An 11,862-nucleotide genomic window follows, 5' to 3' on the forward strand; every position below is an offset into this window, starting at 1 on the left:
AGAGGTGGGAGGACGCTGAGGAAAGGGGAGTTGTCTTAGCGGGAGGATGCTTGGGGAAGGGAGGAGTCTTAGGAGGATGCTAAGCTAAGGGGAGAAGTTTGGAGAAATGAGGGAGGAGTCTGAGCGGCAGAAGGTACCAGGAAGGCTGAGCCTGTGCTTTCACGAAATTTGATCTTCCCCTCTTCCATTCTCCATGACCGATACCAGATAGCATAGCATTTAGAAAAAAGAGTAAATCTTGGCCAGGCGCGAAGGCTCACGCCTGTAATCCCAACACTTTGGGAGGTCAAGGTGGGTGAATCACTTTAGGTTAGGAGTTTGAAACCAGCCTGGCCAACATGGTGAAACCCCGTCTCCATTAAAAATACAAAAATTAGCTGGGCGTGATGGTGCATGCCTGTAATCCCAGCTACTCGGGAGGTTGAGGCAGGAGAATCGCTTGAACCCGGAGGCGGAGGTTGCAGTGAACCGAGATCGCGCAACTGCACTCCAGCTTGGGCGGCAGAGCAAGACTCTGTCTCAAAAAAAAAGAAAAAGAAAAAACCTTCCGAAGAAGTCTTTCGTTTCACCACTCCACGACTCCGAAGAGGCTGAGGGGGATGGGGAGGGCATAGATGGTCGTAAGGAAAGGGTTTGGAGGTAAGAAGGGACTGAGAGGGGAAATACACGGAGAAGAAAAGCAAATAAAAAGGAGGCCGAAGGCTGCTCCCGGTTGCATGGCAACCTCTGCAGTCAGAAGCCAGCATGGCCTGCTAGGAGGTGTGGCTTACGGAAACAAGCCAGTTCTAGCCCCGCCTCCTGGCAACAAGATTAACCAAGTACCGCCCCCTAGCAACGGATTATTGGAGGCGGGGTTCGGTTTACTTAGTCTCCAAGTGTCCAGGGCCTTTGAGCAGGCGCAGAGATGTCTGTACCGCGTAGGTCCGCCTCCGCGCAACACCTTTCTGGGGCTTCCCATTGGAGAGCAAGCCTGTCAAGTGCTTTCTGTTGTTTCGGAGGCGGGGCCTGCTGCCCTGCCTGCACTCCGATTGGCCCCGCGGGCCGTCTACCTCTGGCCGGACATACCGACATCAGCTTTTTGTACGACTGTTGGCCCTGGAAGACGATCCTTTGGTGGCGAGGGCGGGGAGGACTAAAGCGCCCACTGTGGATTGGACGGTGTCAAAAAGAGGGGCGGTCCCTACTGAAGGGGCGGTTGGGCGACCAAGGGAGAGTCTTTTCAGCGCTGAGGTCTGGCGCTGAGGAGGCGGCGGTGGCTCCCGGGGCGTTTGAGCGGGCTCACCCGAGCCCGCGGGCCAACGCGGATCCAGGCCCGACCGGCGGGACCGCCCCGGACTCCCCGCGGGCCTTCCTAGCCGCCATGGAGGACGGCGTCTATGGTAGGTCGGGGAGGGGCGGGGTCGGCTGGGAGCTGCTGGAGCGTTTTCTCCTGAACGTTCCGCCGCGAACGTTTCCCCCTGGAGCGCGCAGCCCAGAAGCTTTCGGCCCAGTAGTAGACTTGTCGCGCCGCTTTTGTGGGGCGCTGGACGGGCTTCCGGCGGGGCCCGAAAGCGGGGCGTTCCAGGCCATTGTTTGGGCTGATCCTGTTTCCGGTGGCGGCGGGAGGGGCGGGATGGAGCGGTGGAGGCGAGGCCGGGGCGGAACCATTCCCGCTGGAGGGGCGGGCAAGCCCAGCGTCTGCCGGGGCCGGGGAGGGGCGCTCGGGTTGCGGGGAGGGGAGAAATCTTGGGGGGCGGGGGCCTTCGATGTCCCGCCCCGTCTTCCCAACTCTCCCGAGCTGTCATCAGCTCCCGCGGCCGTAGTGACTGTTCATGGACCCAGGAGTCCGGATAACCAGGTCCCCAGCTACCTCGCCAGTAATGGAGTCAGAAAACCAAGGCCTCAGTCCCCTTCCAAGTAATGGACCTAGAAGCTCAGGCCCCCAACCCTTTCTTCCCTCACACCTAAGAGCTCAGGCACCTATTCCCCTTCTCCTTCAGACTCTGGAATCCGGGCCCCAAGTCCCCTCCTCCCCCCAGGACTCAAGAGTTTAGAGCCCCGGCCCTTCTCTGCACGGAGGAATCCAGGCCCCCAGCGCAGTCTTCTGTGCAGACATGGAAGGCCCTTATGCATCCTCTCCCAGCTCTGTCCGCCCCCAGATTGCAGGAATTCAGGCTCATGGTCCCCAGCACTGACTTTTAAACCGTGACCCCGACCCCTAGAACCCCCAGACCTGACTCCAGAGGAGCGGATGGAGCTGGAGAACATCCGGCGGCGGAAGCAGGAGCTGCTGGTGGAGATTCAGCGCCTGCGGGAGGAGCTCAGTGAAGCCATGAGCGAGGTGGAGGGGCTGGAGGCCAATGAGGGCAGGTGAGGGCTGGGGCGGGTGACCTGGGGGGCGTGGGGTTGACTGAGGCCAGGAATGCCCAGGCATTGACCCCCCATCCCCCACCCTGCTCTCTGCTCCTGCAGTAAGACCTTGCAGCGGAACCGGAAGATGGCAATGGGCAGGAAGAAGTTCAACATGGACCCCAAGAAGGTGCTTGGGGCCACAGGACTGGGATCCGCTGGGCAAACATCCGGGCAGGGGCTTCTGGCACCTCCGGGTTCCAGAAGCGTGATGGTTCCGGGTCTATTCTAGGTGGACAGACTTGGTCCTAATCCCTGGATTCAGATACTGGCTGTCCATTTGTTCTCTGAACACTGACCAAGTGTTCCAGGCCTCCTGACGCTTATGTTTCGTCCCCTGCCCTGAAGGTTGTCTTCCACTTTCTACTTGTATGGGCGCACTTCTAGTGCCAAGATGAGCTCGAGTCTTGTAGGGCTGTAGACAAAGTGATATGCACAAAGGAGAGTTGACCTCCCTCCTGCAAAGGTGCCATGACAGAGGGAGGTATCAGGGTAGTAGATTTCTGGAGGAGGCAGGCTGGTGGAGTCAGGGAGGGCTTCCTTGAGGAGGAGACATTCAGGTCGGGTTTGAAGGATGAGTAGGTGTTCACTAGGTGGAGGAATGGCTTTTGTTCACTTACTTTTTTTTTTTTTTTTTTTGTGAGACAGAGTCTTGCTCTGTCACCCAGACTGGAGTGCAGTGATGTGATCTCGGCTCACTGTAACCTCCCCATCCCATGTTCAAGCGATTCTCCTGCCTCAGCCTCCCAAGTAGCTGGGCTTACAGACTCCCGCCACCATGCCCAACTAATTTATGTATTTTTAGTAAAGATGGGGTTTCACCATGTTGGCCAGGCTGATTTCAAACTCCTGACCTCAGATGATCTGCCCACCTCAGCCTCCCAAAGTGCTGGGATTACAGGCATGAGCCACCATGTCCGGCCTGTTCACATACTCATTTAACACCCGTTCTTTTTTTTTTTTTTTTTTTGAGACAGAGTCTCACTCTGTCGCCCAGGCTGAAGTGCCATGGAGCAATCTCAGCTCACTGCAAGCTCTGCCTTTTGGGTTCACGCCATTCTCCTGCCTCAGCCTCCTGAGTAGCTGGGACTATAGGTGCCCGCCGCCACGCCTGCCTAATTTTTTGTATTTTTTTTTAGTAGAGACGGGGTTTCACCGAGTTAACCAGGATGGTCTCGATCTCCTGACCTCGTAATCCGCCCGCCTTGGCCTCCCAAAGTGCTGGGATTACAGGCGTGAGCCACCGTGCCCAGCCTTTAACACCCATTTTCTGAGGCCTCTTGAGAGCCTGATCCTGTGTAGGGCAATGCTGGGGACCCAAAGAAGAATTAGATGCTGCCCTGTGCTCAGCCCCTGGACATGGATACCCCAATTCAGAGTGAGATATGGCAGCAGTAGAGAGGGCTTCATAGCACAGAGAGCGAGAGAAGCCTCCAGTCTAGCAAAGGCTTGGAGTTCACAGCCCTTGAGGGACTGCGTCTGCTCAAGGTTGTCACGTTATTCTTTCCTGAAGCAGTTGGAATTCTGTTCAGTCATTCAAAACACATTTATTGGCTGGGTTCCGTGGCTTATGCCTGTAATCCCAGTGCTTTGACAGGCCTAGGCAGGAGGATTGCTTGAAGGCAGGAATTTGAGACCAGCGTGGGCAGCATAGTGATAACTCATCTCTAGAAAAAATAAAAATAAATAAATTATCCAGGTGTATTGGTACATGCCTATAGTCCCAGCTTCTCAGGAGGCCGAAGGGAGAGGATCCCTTGAGCCCAGCGGTTCGAAGCTGCAGTGAGCTGTGATCACGCCACTGCACTCCAACCTGTGCAGTAGAGCGAGACCAGGTCTCAGAAAGAAAAGAACATGTACTGAGCACCTGCTCCTTGCCAGACCCTGTTGTTGGTGCTGGAATTAACCAGGCAAAGGCAGAGAGGGTAGGCCATGAGGTGCAAAGGCCATGAGTTGGGAAGAATCCTATTTAAGACCCTTGAGAAGGCTGAAAGTGAAACCTGGCCCTGGTCTGTTGAGGGTGGGGGTAGGTCTGGATGCTGAGGTTCCCAGGGAGGTGAGGGGGGTGGCTTTCTGGCTCTCAGCACTGAGACCTTGTCCCCACTCACCAGGGGATCCAGTTCTTGGTGGAGAACGAACTGCTGCAGAACACACCCGAGGAGATTGCCCGCTTCCTGTACAAGGGCGAGGGGCTGAACAAGACAGCCATCGGGGACTACCTGGGGGAGAGGTACGGCCACCACCACTCAGCTCCTGTGGGGCCCGCCCCTCCCGCTACCTGCGCCCAGCTCCTGCCCTCACACCGGCAGCTCGCAGGTGGAACAGCCCTGCAGCCTCCCCACAGAGAGGCCCTGGCAGATGCGTCTTCTGACTGGACTGTGACAGAATGGACGGACACGGGCTAGGGGAGCCTGCGGCCACCCGAGAGCATCTGGGGATGCGGGGCCTTCTGGAATTACCTGGGGGTTGTGGGGAAGCATCCATTTATATCTGAGAAGGGTGGAGAGCATCTCTCAAGGGTCATGGGAGCATGAGAACAGGGGTAGACCATGGCTGTGCATGGGCACTGGGTTGCCATCTGGGAGCTGTGGGGACCATTGGGCCCTTGTGGGGAGCCTAGGAGTTGTGGGGGTCATTTGGAAGCCTAGAATGCATGGGACTGGACATCAGATGGTTGGAGGCCATCTGTAGACGTCTGGGAATCAGGGATTTACAGAGATCTGGGGTGCGTGGGAAGCATCTCTGGATGTCTGGGGGAGATGGGGACTGTGTCTGGATACCTGGGGAGCGTGGGGATCGTTTGAGAGAGGTGACAGTAGGTAGCATACGTGTTTGCGGCATTTCTCCCAACTGTACAAAGGTCCGGCTGAACCTGGGTTCCCAAGCCATATATTCCTCCCAAGAGTGTGTTCTGAGCATCCCCCACCGTGGGGGCAGGCCTGTGTGGGAGCCCAGCAGGAAACTTCACCCTCCGCAGAGGGCAGCTGTGGTGCAGTAGAAGGGGCACGACTTCCCCAGGGCCTTGCCTCCTGCCCACTCCTGCTCCATCCTCTCCAAACTGCATTGACTTTGTCCTGTCCTTCCAGGGAAGAGCTGAACCTGGCGGTGCTCCATGCTTTTGTGGATCTGCATGAGTTCACCGACCTCAATCTGGTGCAGGCCCTCAGGTGAGTGACCGGGAGGGGTTTGGAAGGCCAGGAATGTACCTGTCAGGGCCTTCCTAGTTACAAGTGACAAACCTTAGGAAAAAAACAGAAACAAGCAAAACAGAAACAAAAACTAGGGAACCGAGTGCGTCCTTCACCATCACAGTCCAAGGTTATGGCCTCCTTCAGGCATAGCTATATCCAGGAGCTCAAATGGTGGTCAGAAAGTCGACTTTCTTTGTCTCTTGTATTTGCCACTGTGTCAGCATTGCTCTCTGCAGACCCTCTTACCTGATAACAAGCCACAACCAAGCCCCAGACCTGTCTAGCAAATTTAGCAGAAAGAGGCTGTTTCTGTACCGCTCCACAACACTCCTATGGCCAATGCCCATTGGTCAGATTGGATCACGTGACCTTACCTGAACCACCTGCTGAGGCCGGAAGGTTGGGATTCCTCATGGACCAGTTCCTATCACAGGGACTGAGAGTGGGGACAGGCTCCCGCCAGCCCTAGCATCCATTCCTGGCCCCTCCCCAACCCAGGCAATTTCTATGGAGCTTTCGCCTCCCCGGAGAGGCCCAGAAAATTGACCGGATGATGGAGGCCTTCGCCCAGCGATACTGCCTGTGCAACCCTGGGGTTTTCCAGTCCACAGGTGCGGGCCCCAACTCCTGGGTCCTGGGAAAGAGGAGACGGGGGCCCAGACCCCTAGGTCTGAGGGAGGGAGGGGGCTGGGAGCTGGGGGTCCTGGGGAGTGGGGGCACTGGGGGCTGACATGCCTGGGTCGTCACCACCTGCCCTGTCTGGTGCAGACACGTGCTACGTGCTGTCCTTCGCCGTCATCATGCTCAACACCAGTCTCCACAATCCCAATGTCCGGGACAAGCCAGGCCTGGAGCGCTTTGTGGCCATGAACCGGGGCATCAACGAGGGCGGGGACCTGCCTGAGGAGCTGCTCAGGGTCAGCCCCCCTTCCTTGCCCCTCAGTCCTGTCCCTCTTCCTGCCACAGACACCCCCGCCCCACCTGTGGTCTCCTAGTGCCCGAGCTGTCTGCCGTCACCCCCAAGATGGTACGATCGTGCCAACTCCTGCGTGATCTTTTTCTCTCTCTCTGGCTGCTTCTCTTCTTGACTGTCTCTCTCAGGCTTTGGCCCTGACATTTTTGGCCTGTCTGTCTGCTCTGTCTCTGGCTGTCATGCTTTCTGGCCCTTGATTGGCCCTCATTCCCCATCTGTCTGTTTCTCTGAGGACGGAGCCGGCTCTTCCACCTGTCACCAGGGCATCTCTTCTTTCCTCCCCCGCCTCGGCCTTCACTTCTCTGCCTTTCACTTCCCCTCCTCCCCAGCCTGCCCCTCTCTCTTCCCCACCATGAGTCATCCCACCCCTGGTCTCGCTGCCCCCCACCCTGAGTAACCCTTGGCGGGGGGGTGGGTCCCAGGGGCCTTGAATGGCTAATGGAGCCTTCACTCCTCAGAACCTCTACGACAGCATCCGAAATGAGCCCTTCAAGATTCCTGAGGATGACGGGAACGACCTGACCCACACCTTCTTCAACCCAGACCGGGAGGGCTGGCTCCTGAAGCTGGGTACGTGACCTCCTGACCCCGCTGGTCCCTCCACAGGGGGACATTCGTGGGCCTGGGCCCTGGACTCAGCTTCCACACAAACCTGCTGCCTGAACTGAGGCAAATGATTCGACCTCTCTGAACCTCAGTTTTCGACACCCAAAAAATGGTGCTGAAAATAAAATCAGGCCCGTGCGCTGGGCCTGGCCTGTAGTAAGTACTTCCCAACCCCTTTTCTTTACCCACGAATGTGCATGGAGCCCTTCTGTGCCAGGCCCTGAGCTGGGCTGAGGACGCAGTGAGAGGCAGGTGACGTTGTCCTTTTGTGGGGGAAGAGTTCACTGAGGCTTCTCCCTACTGCGTTAACCCAGCCCAAGGGAGCCAAACCCCCGGAGCATGTTATTCCCCTTGGCAAGAACTCCCAGGGTCCCAGGCAGGACTGAGCCCGCACTCCAAGGCATCAGGCCCAGAGCACTGGCTGATCCAGGAGCCATCCTTCCTGAAACACCACCCACAGGCAGAAAAGAGCCAAACAGGCGAGGAAACCTGTCCCAGATTCTGGCTCCCGGCTGGGGCGGGAATAGCCAGGGCTGGTGCAGATGAGTCGGGAGACCCAGCTGAGATGGAGGGGGGAGTCTTCGTCTAACATGTGGCACTGGCACATTCAAGGTTGGTTAGCATGGATCAGACAGGATCGTAGCATGATGAGGGGTTAGCACGAGGACTGGAGTGGTTCTCAGCCCTGGCTGCACATGACATTTGCCTGGGCACCTCGAAAACTCCGGTGGCCAGGCCACAGACTCCTGAAGTTGGCTTTCAGGAGCAGAAGGGCTATCAGTCACCGTTTAAGCTCCCAATGCATAGTTGAGGTTGAGAGACACTGGCCTGGAGCTGTGCCTGGTAACAGTAGGTGCCACCTGTGTGTGAGATGTGGTTTATAATGGAGAAGCGGTGCACAGCTGCTCCAGAGAGACAGATCTGGGGAGTTACAGTCCAGCACAATAGTGGAGGCTTCCCGTGGCAGCAGGAGAGCCCACAGGAAGCTTCCAGCTCAGTGAAGGGAGTCAAGGCCAGGCTTCTCGGAAGGAGGTTGGACAGGGCAGCTTTGGCCTCTTGAGTCTTGGGGGCCTCTCCATGTGGAACTGTCTCTTAAACCAGGGCGTCACCGCCTCCACAGATGCTGGGGTTTCCTGGTAAATGTAAAATACGCAAGTCAGGCTGGGCACAGTGGCCCACCCCTGGAATTTCAGCATTTTGGGAGGACAACGCAGGAGGATTGCTAGAGGTCAGGAGTTTGAGACCAACCTGGGCAATATAACGATATCCCCATCTCTACAAAAAATTAAAAAATTAGCCGGGCCTGGTGGTGCAGGAGGATTGTTTGAGCCCAAGCAGTCGAGGCTACAGTGAGTTGTGATTCTGCCACTGCACTCCAGCCTGGGTAACAGAGCAAGACCCTGTCTCTATAAGATAAAAGTAAAACATGCAAATCACTGTCCAACCAACACTCCGGTCCAGATCCCCGCATTCGATCCAAGGGAGGCAGACTGCTGGGGGAAACTGAGAGTCCTTGAGGCGCCCCTGGCAGTGAGTGGGCCAGAAAGAAGCAGGAAGGCGCCAGTGTCACGCGGAACTGCTTCACTCAAAACTGCGCCTGTCAGGCCGGGCATGGTGGCTCAGGCCTGTAATCCCAGCACTTTGGGAGGCTGAGGCGTGCGGATCACCTGAGGTCAGGAGTTCGAGACCAGCCTGACCAACATGGTGAAACCCCGTCTCTACTAAAAATACGAAAATTAGCTGGGCATGGTGGTGGGCGCCTGTAATCCCAGCTACTTGGGAGGCTGAGGCACAAGAATTGCTTGAACCCAGGAGGTGGAGGTTGCAGTGAGCTGATTGCGCCACTGCACTCCAGCCTGGGCGACAGAGCGAGACTCCATCTCAAAAAAAAAAAAAAACTGCCCCTGTCAGCAGGAACCTTTCCCATTTCCCAGATGAGGAAATCGAGGCTCACGCCTCAGTTTGGCTTTGAGTCCCATCTAAGGCTGCCCAGCCCAGGGACGTCTCTGACCAGAGGGCCTCCGTTCCCTTTGTGCCAGTTCGCCAGGACCCCTTCCTTAAACGATGGAAATACAGGAGTGGAGATTGGTGATGGTGGTTGCTACGAACCCCTTCCTTAAACGATGGAAATACAGGAGTGGAGATTGGTGATGGTGGTTGCTACTCCATGCCTAATAAAAGCCATTCTTACTGTCATTGTTTAACCCTGGGCCCACAAGGAAGCCAGAAGCAGGTCATTTTGCTACAGGAAGGTGGAGGTTGAAGTAAGTCTCCAGGCTGGAGTTCAGAGAGTCCAAGAGAGTGCCCTGAGGTCACACAGCCAGTTTGTGCAGGAGCTGAGATGGGCCCCCACGGCCGCCTCAGGCCAAGGACTGGGGGTTTTGCCTTCTCCCCTGTGGTGCCACCTCCAGGGGAGAGGCACTTTTACCATGTCGAGGGAGGACCCTCCTGGTCTAGGACAGACCTTAGGGAGTAGGCTGGGGCCCTGTACCGAAGCAAGGGGTTTTCAAGGCTGCCACCTGCCACCTGGGGCTCATGGCCCTTGGCCTCTCTGGGAGGGAGGGGCCCCGACCATCGCCCCCTCATGTGGATGTAACTGGTTTTCTTCCCTCTCTCTCCCTCTCCTCCCTCTCTGCGTGTTTCTCTCCTGTGTTTGCCTCTCTGTCCCGCCCCTGCGCATCCCTCCCTGCGCCCACCCTATTTCTGTTGTCCGCGGCTCTTGGGGGTGCTCCATTCTCCCGCCTTCCCTTCTCCTGCACCTGGTCCTGCCTGCTTTCTCGCTGTCTGCCCCAGGAGGTAGGTACACGACCTGTCTTTGTCTCCCATCACTAGACGAGGGGAGGGGCTGCCCTGGCGCCCTGGCCTCCTGCCCACAGGAGGGGGCTGGGGGCTCAGGATCCTGGGCTGGGGCTGACAGACTTAGAAAATGTGGAGCCCCAAGCTGGGGGTGGACGATTCCTGGAGCCCCAGCACGCCCGGCCCTGCTTGTCTGTCTCCCCTCACGCAGTGGCTTTGTCCTAGGCCCCAGGAGCCCCACCTCTACCGCTCTTGCTCTGCTTCTCATGCCCCTCCTATCTCCCAGAGGCCCTGTCCCCCGTTGAGCCCAGGCCCCTCCCGCCCCTTCCCTTCTAGGGGGCCGGGTGAAGACGTGGAAGCGGCGCTGGTTTATCCTCACAGACAACTGCCTCTACTACTTCGAGTACACCACGGTGAGCGGGGCCCGGCTGGGCCCTTGGGTTCCGGGAGGAAGGGCTGCGAGCCTGCACTCCTGGGGCTGAGGGAGGCGGGCTGGGGTGAAGATTTGGAAGTCTGAGTTCTGTTCAACTTGCTTCTTCAGGACAAGGAGCCCCGAGGAATCATCCCCCTGGAGAATCTGAGCATCCGAGAGGTGGACGACCCCCGGAAACCAGTAAGACCCTCTCTGTACACCTTCCTGCCAGGGCGGGGCCTCCTCTGGCCAGGGCTGGCTCTTAACCTGCACCCTTCCTCTCTCGTCCCCAGAACTGCTTTGAACTTTACATCCCCAACAATAAGGGGCAGCTCATCAAAGCCTGCAAAACCGAGGCGGACGGCCGAGTGGTAGAGGGAAACCACATGGTGTACCGGATCTCGGCCCCGACGCAGGAGGAGAAGGATGAGTGGATCAAGTCTATCCAGTGAGCCTGGACTCCTGGGTCTGACGGAGGAAGGGCTGGGGCCTGGACCCCTGGATCTGATGGAGGAGGGGCTGGGAGTCAGGACCCCTGGGTCTGACGGAGGAGGGGCTGGGGGTCAGGACCCCTGGGTCTGACGGAGGAGGGGCTGGGGGTCAGGACCCCTGGGTCTGACGGAGGAGGGGCTGGGGGTCAGGACCCCTGGGTCTGACGGAGGAGGGGCTGGGGCCTGGACCCCTGGGTCAGAGGAAGGAGGGGCTTGGGGGCTTGGGCCTCTGGGTCAGAGGGAGGAGGGGCTGGAGCCTGGACTCCTGGGTCTGAGGGAGGAGGGGCTGGGGGCCTGGACTCCTTGGCCCTCATCCTGGGACCCCTCCCTTTCTGCAGGGCGGCTGTGAGTGTGGACCCCTTCTATGAGATGCTGGCAGCGAGAAAGAAGCGGATTTCAGTCAAGAAGAAGCAGGAGCAGCCCTGACCCCCTGCCCCCAACTCCATTATTTATTACGGAGCTGCCCCGCCTCGGTGGCCGGACCCCTGGGCCTTGGGGCTGTGGATCCTGGTTCCCTGTTTGGAAAATGCACCACCTCTAGCTCCTCTCTGTTCTTTGTAATTAACACGCTGTTGGTAATCTTATTAATTATTTAACCACTTGGCCTGCTGACCCCCTCATTTCTTGGGATTGACAGAGCTGAGGTGCTCGGTGGAGCCAGCCTGTTTCCCTGGACAGGGGCCTGACCCGCCTGTGTCTGTGGGTGCTGCCTGGGTGTGGCTCCTGGGGCCTGTCCCGATGGGCCTGTTCTGGTTTCACCCTGAGCCCAGCAGGAGTGGAGGAAAGGGAGAAGGTTCATGTGGTGGAAGTCTGGAGTTGGAATTGGCCAGAAACGGAGTTTAGAATGCAGGGGTTCAGGGTTAAGGTCTAGCGTTCATTCTAGAAGTTGCCTGACAGCCATCAGCCAGTTATGCTACAGCCATCAGCTGGTTCCCATCTTTGCTTTCATGGGGCTTGAGGTCTTTGAGGGGCAGTAGATAAAACTGATGAAGTGAGCTGGGCCAG

At 57.7% G+C, this 11,862-nt stretch overlaps 1 protein-coding gene across 3 annotated transcripts; it reads left to right on the forward strand.

The window, feature by feature from the left end:
* Positions 1-1,185: 1,185 nt before the first annotated feature.
* CYTH2 (cytohesin 2) lies at positions 1,186-11,461 on the forward strand. 3 transcript variants are annotated; one of them, XM_065534715.1, is made up of 12 exons: positions 1,186-1,379; positions 2,202-2,349; positions 2,452-2,518; positions 4,500-4,618; positions 5,475-5,555; positions 6,078-6,190; positions 6,348-6,496; positions 7,011-7,122; positions 10,291-10,367; positions 10,496-10,567; positions 10,660-10,814; positions 11,196-11,461. In XM_065534715.1, exons 1-12 carry the CDS (start codon positions 1,361-1,363, stop codon positions 11,281-11,283), a joined length of 1,200 nt encoding a protein of 399 aa, XP_065390787.1. In that variant the 5' UTR covers positions 1,186-1,360; the 3' UTR covers positions 11,284-11,461. The 3 variants fall into 3 exon arrangements, 2 of the variants coding, with proteins under 2 accessions (XP_065390787.1, XP_073880167.1); XM_074024066.1 differs by lacking the exon at positions 1,186-1,379 and adding an exon at positions 1,646-1,896; XR_012427813.1 differs by lacking the exons at positions 10,660-10,814; positions 11,196-11,461 and having other exon boundaries at positions 7,011-7,123; positions 10,239-10,367; positions 10,496-10,565.
* The last annotated feature ends 401 nt before the right edge of the window (positions 11,462-11,862 follow it).

Source organism: Macaca fascicularis, chromosome 19 (assembly GCF_037993035.2).
Source record: "Macaca fascicularis isolate 582-1 chromosome 19, T2T-MFA8v1.1".
Classification (NCBI taxonomy): domain Eukaryota; kingdom Metazoa; phylum Chordata; class Mammalia; order Primates; family Cercopithecidae; genus Macaca; species Macaca fascicularis.

Bases quoted from the DNA above. Each gene is read 5' to 3' on its own strand.
- CYTH2 (XM_074024066.1), top strand. From the start codon at position 1,812: ATGGACCCAGGAGTCCGGATAACCAGGTCCCCAGCTACCTCGCCAGTA. The intron at 7,123-10,290 runs GTACGTGACCTC...CTTCCCTTCTAG, and splicing joins GGGCTGGCTCCTGAAGCTGG to GGGGCCGGGTGAAGACGTGG. The intron at 10,568-10,659 runs GTAAGACCCTCT...TCTCGTCCCCAG, and splicing joins TGGACGACCCCCGGAAACCA to AACTGCTTTGAACTTTACAT.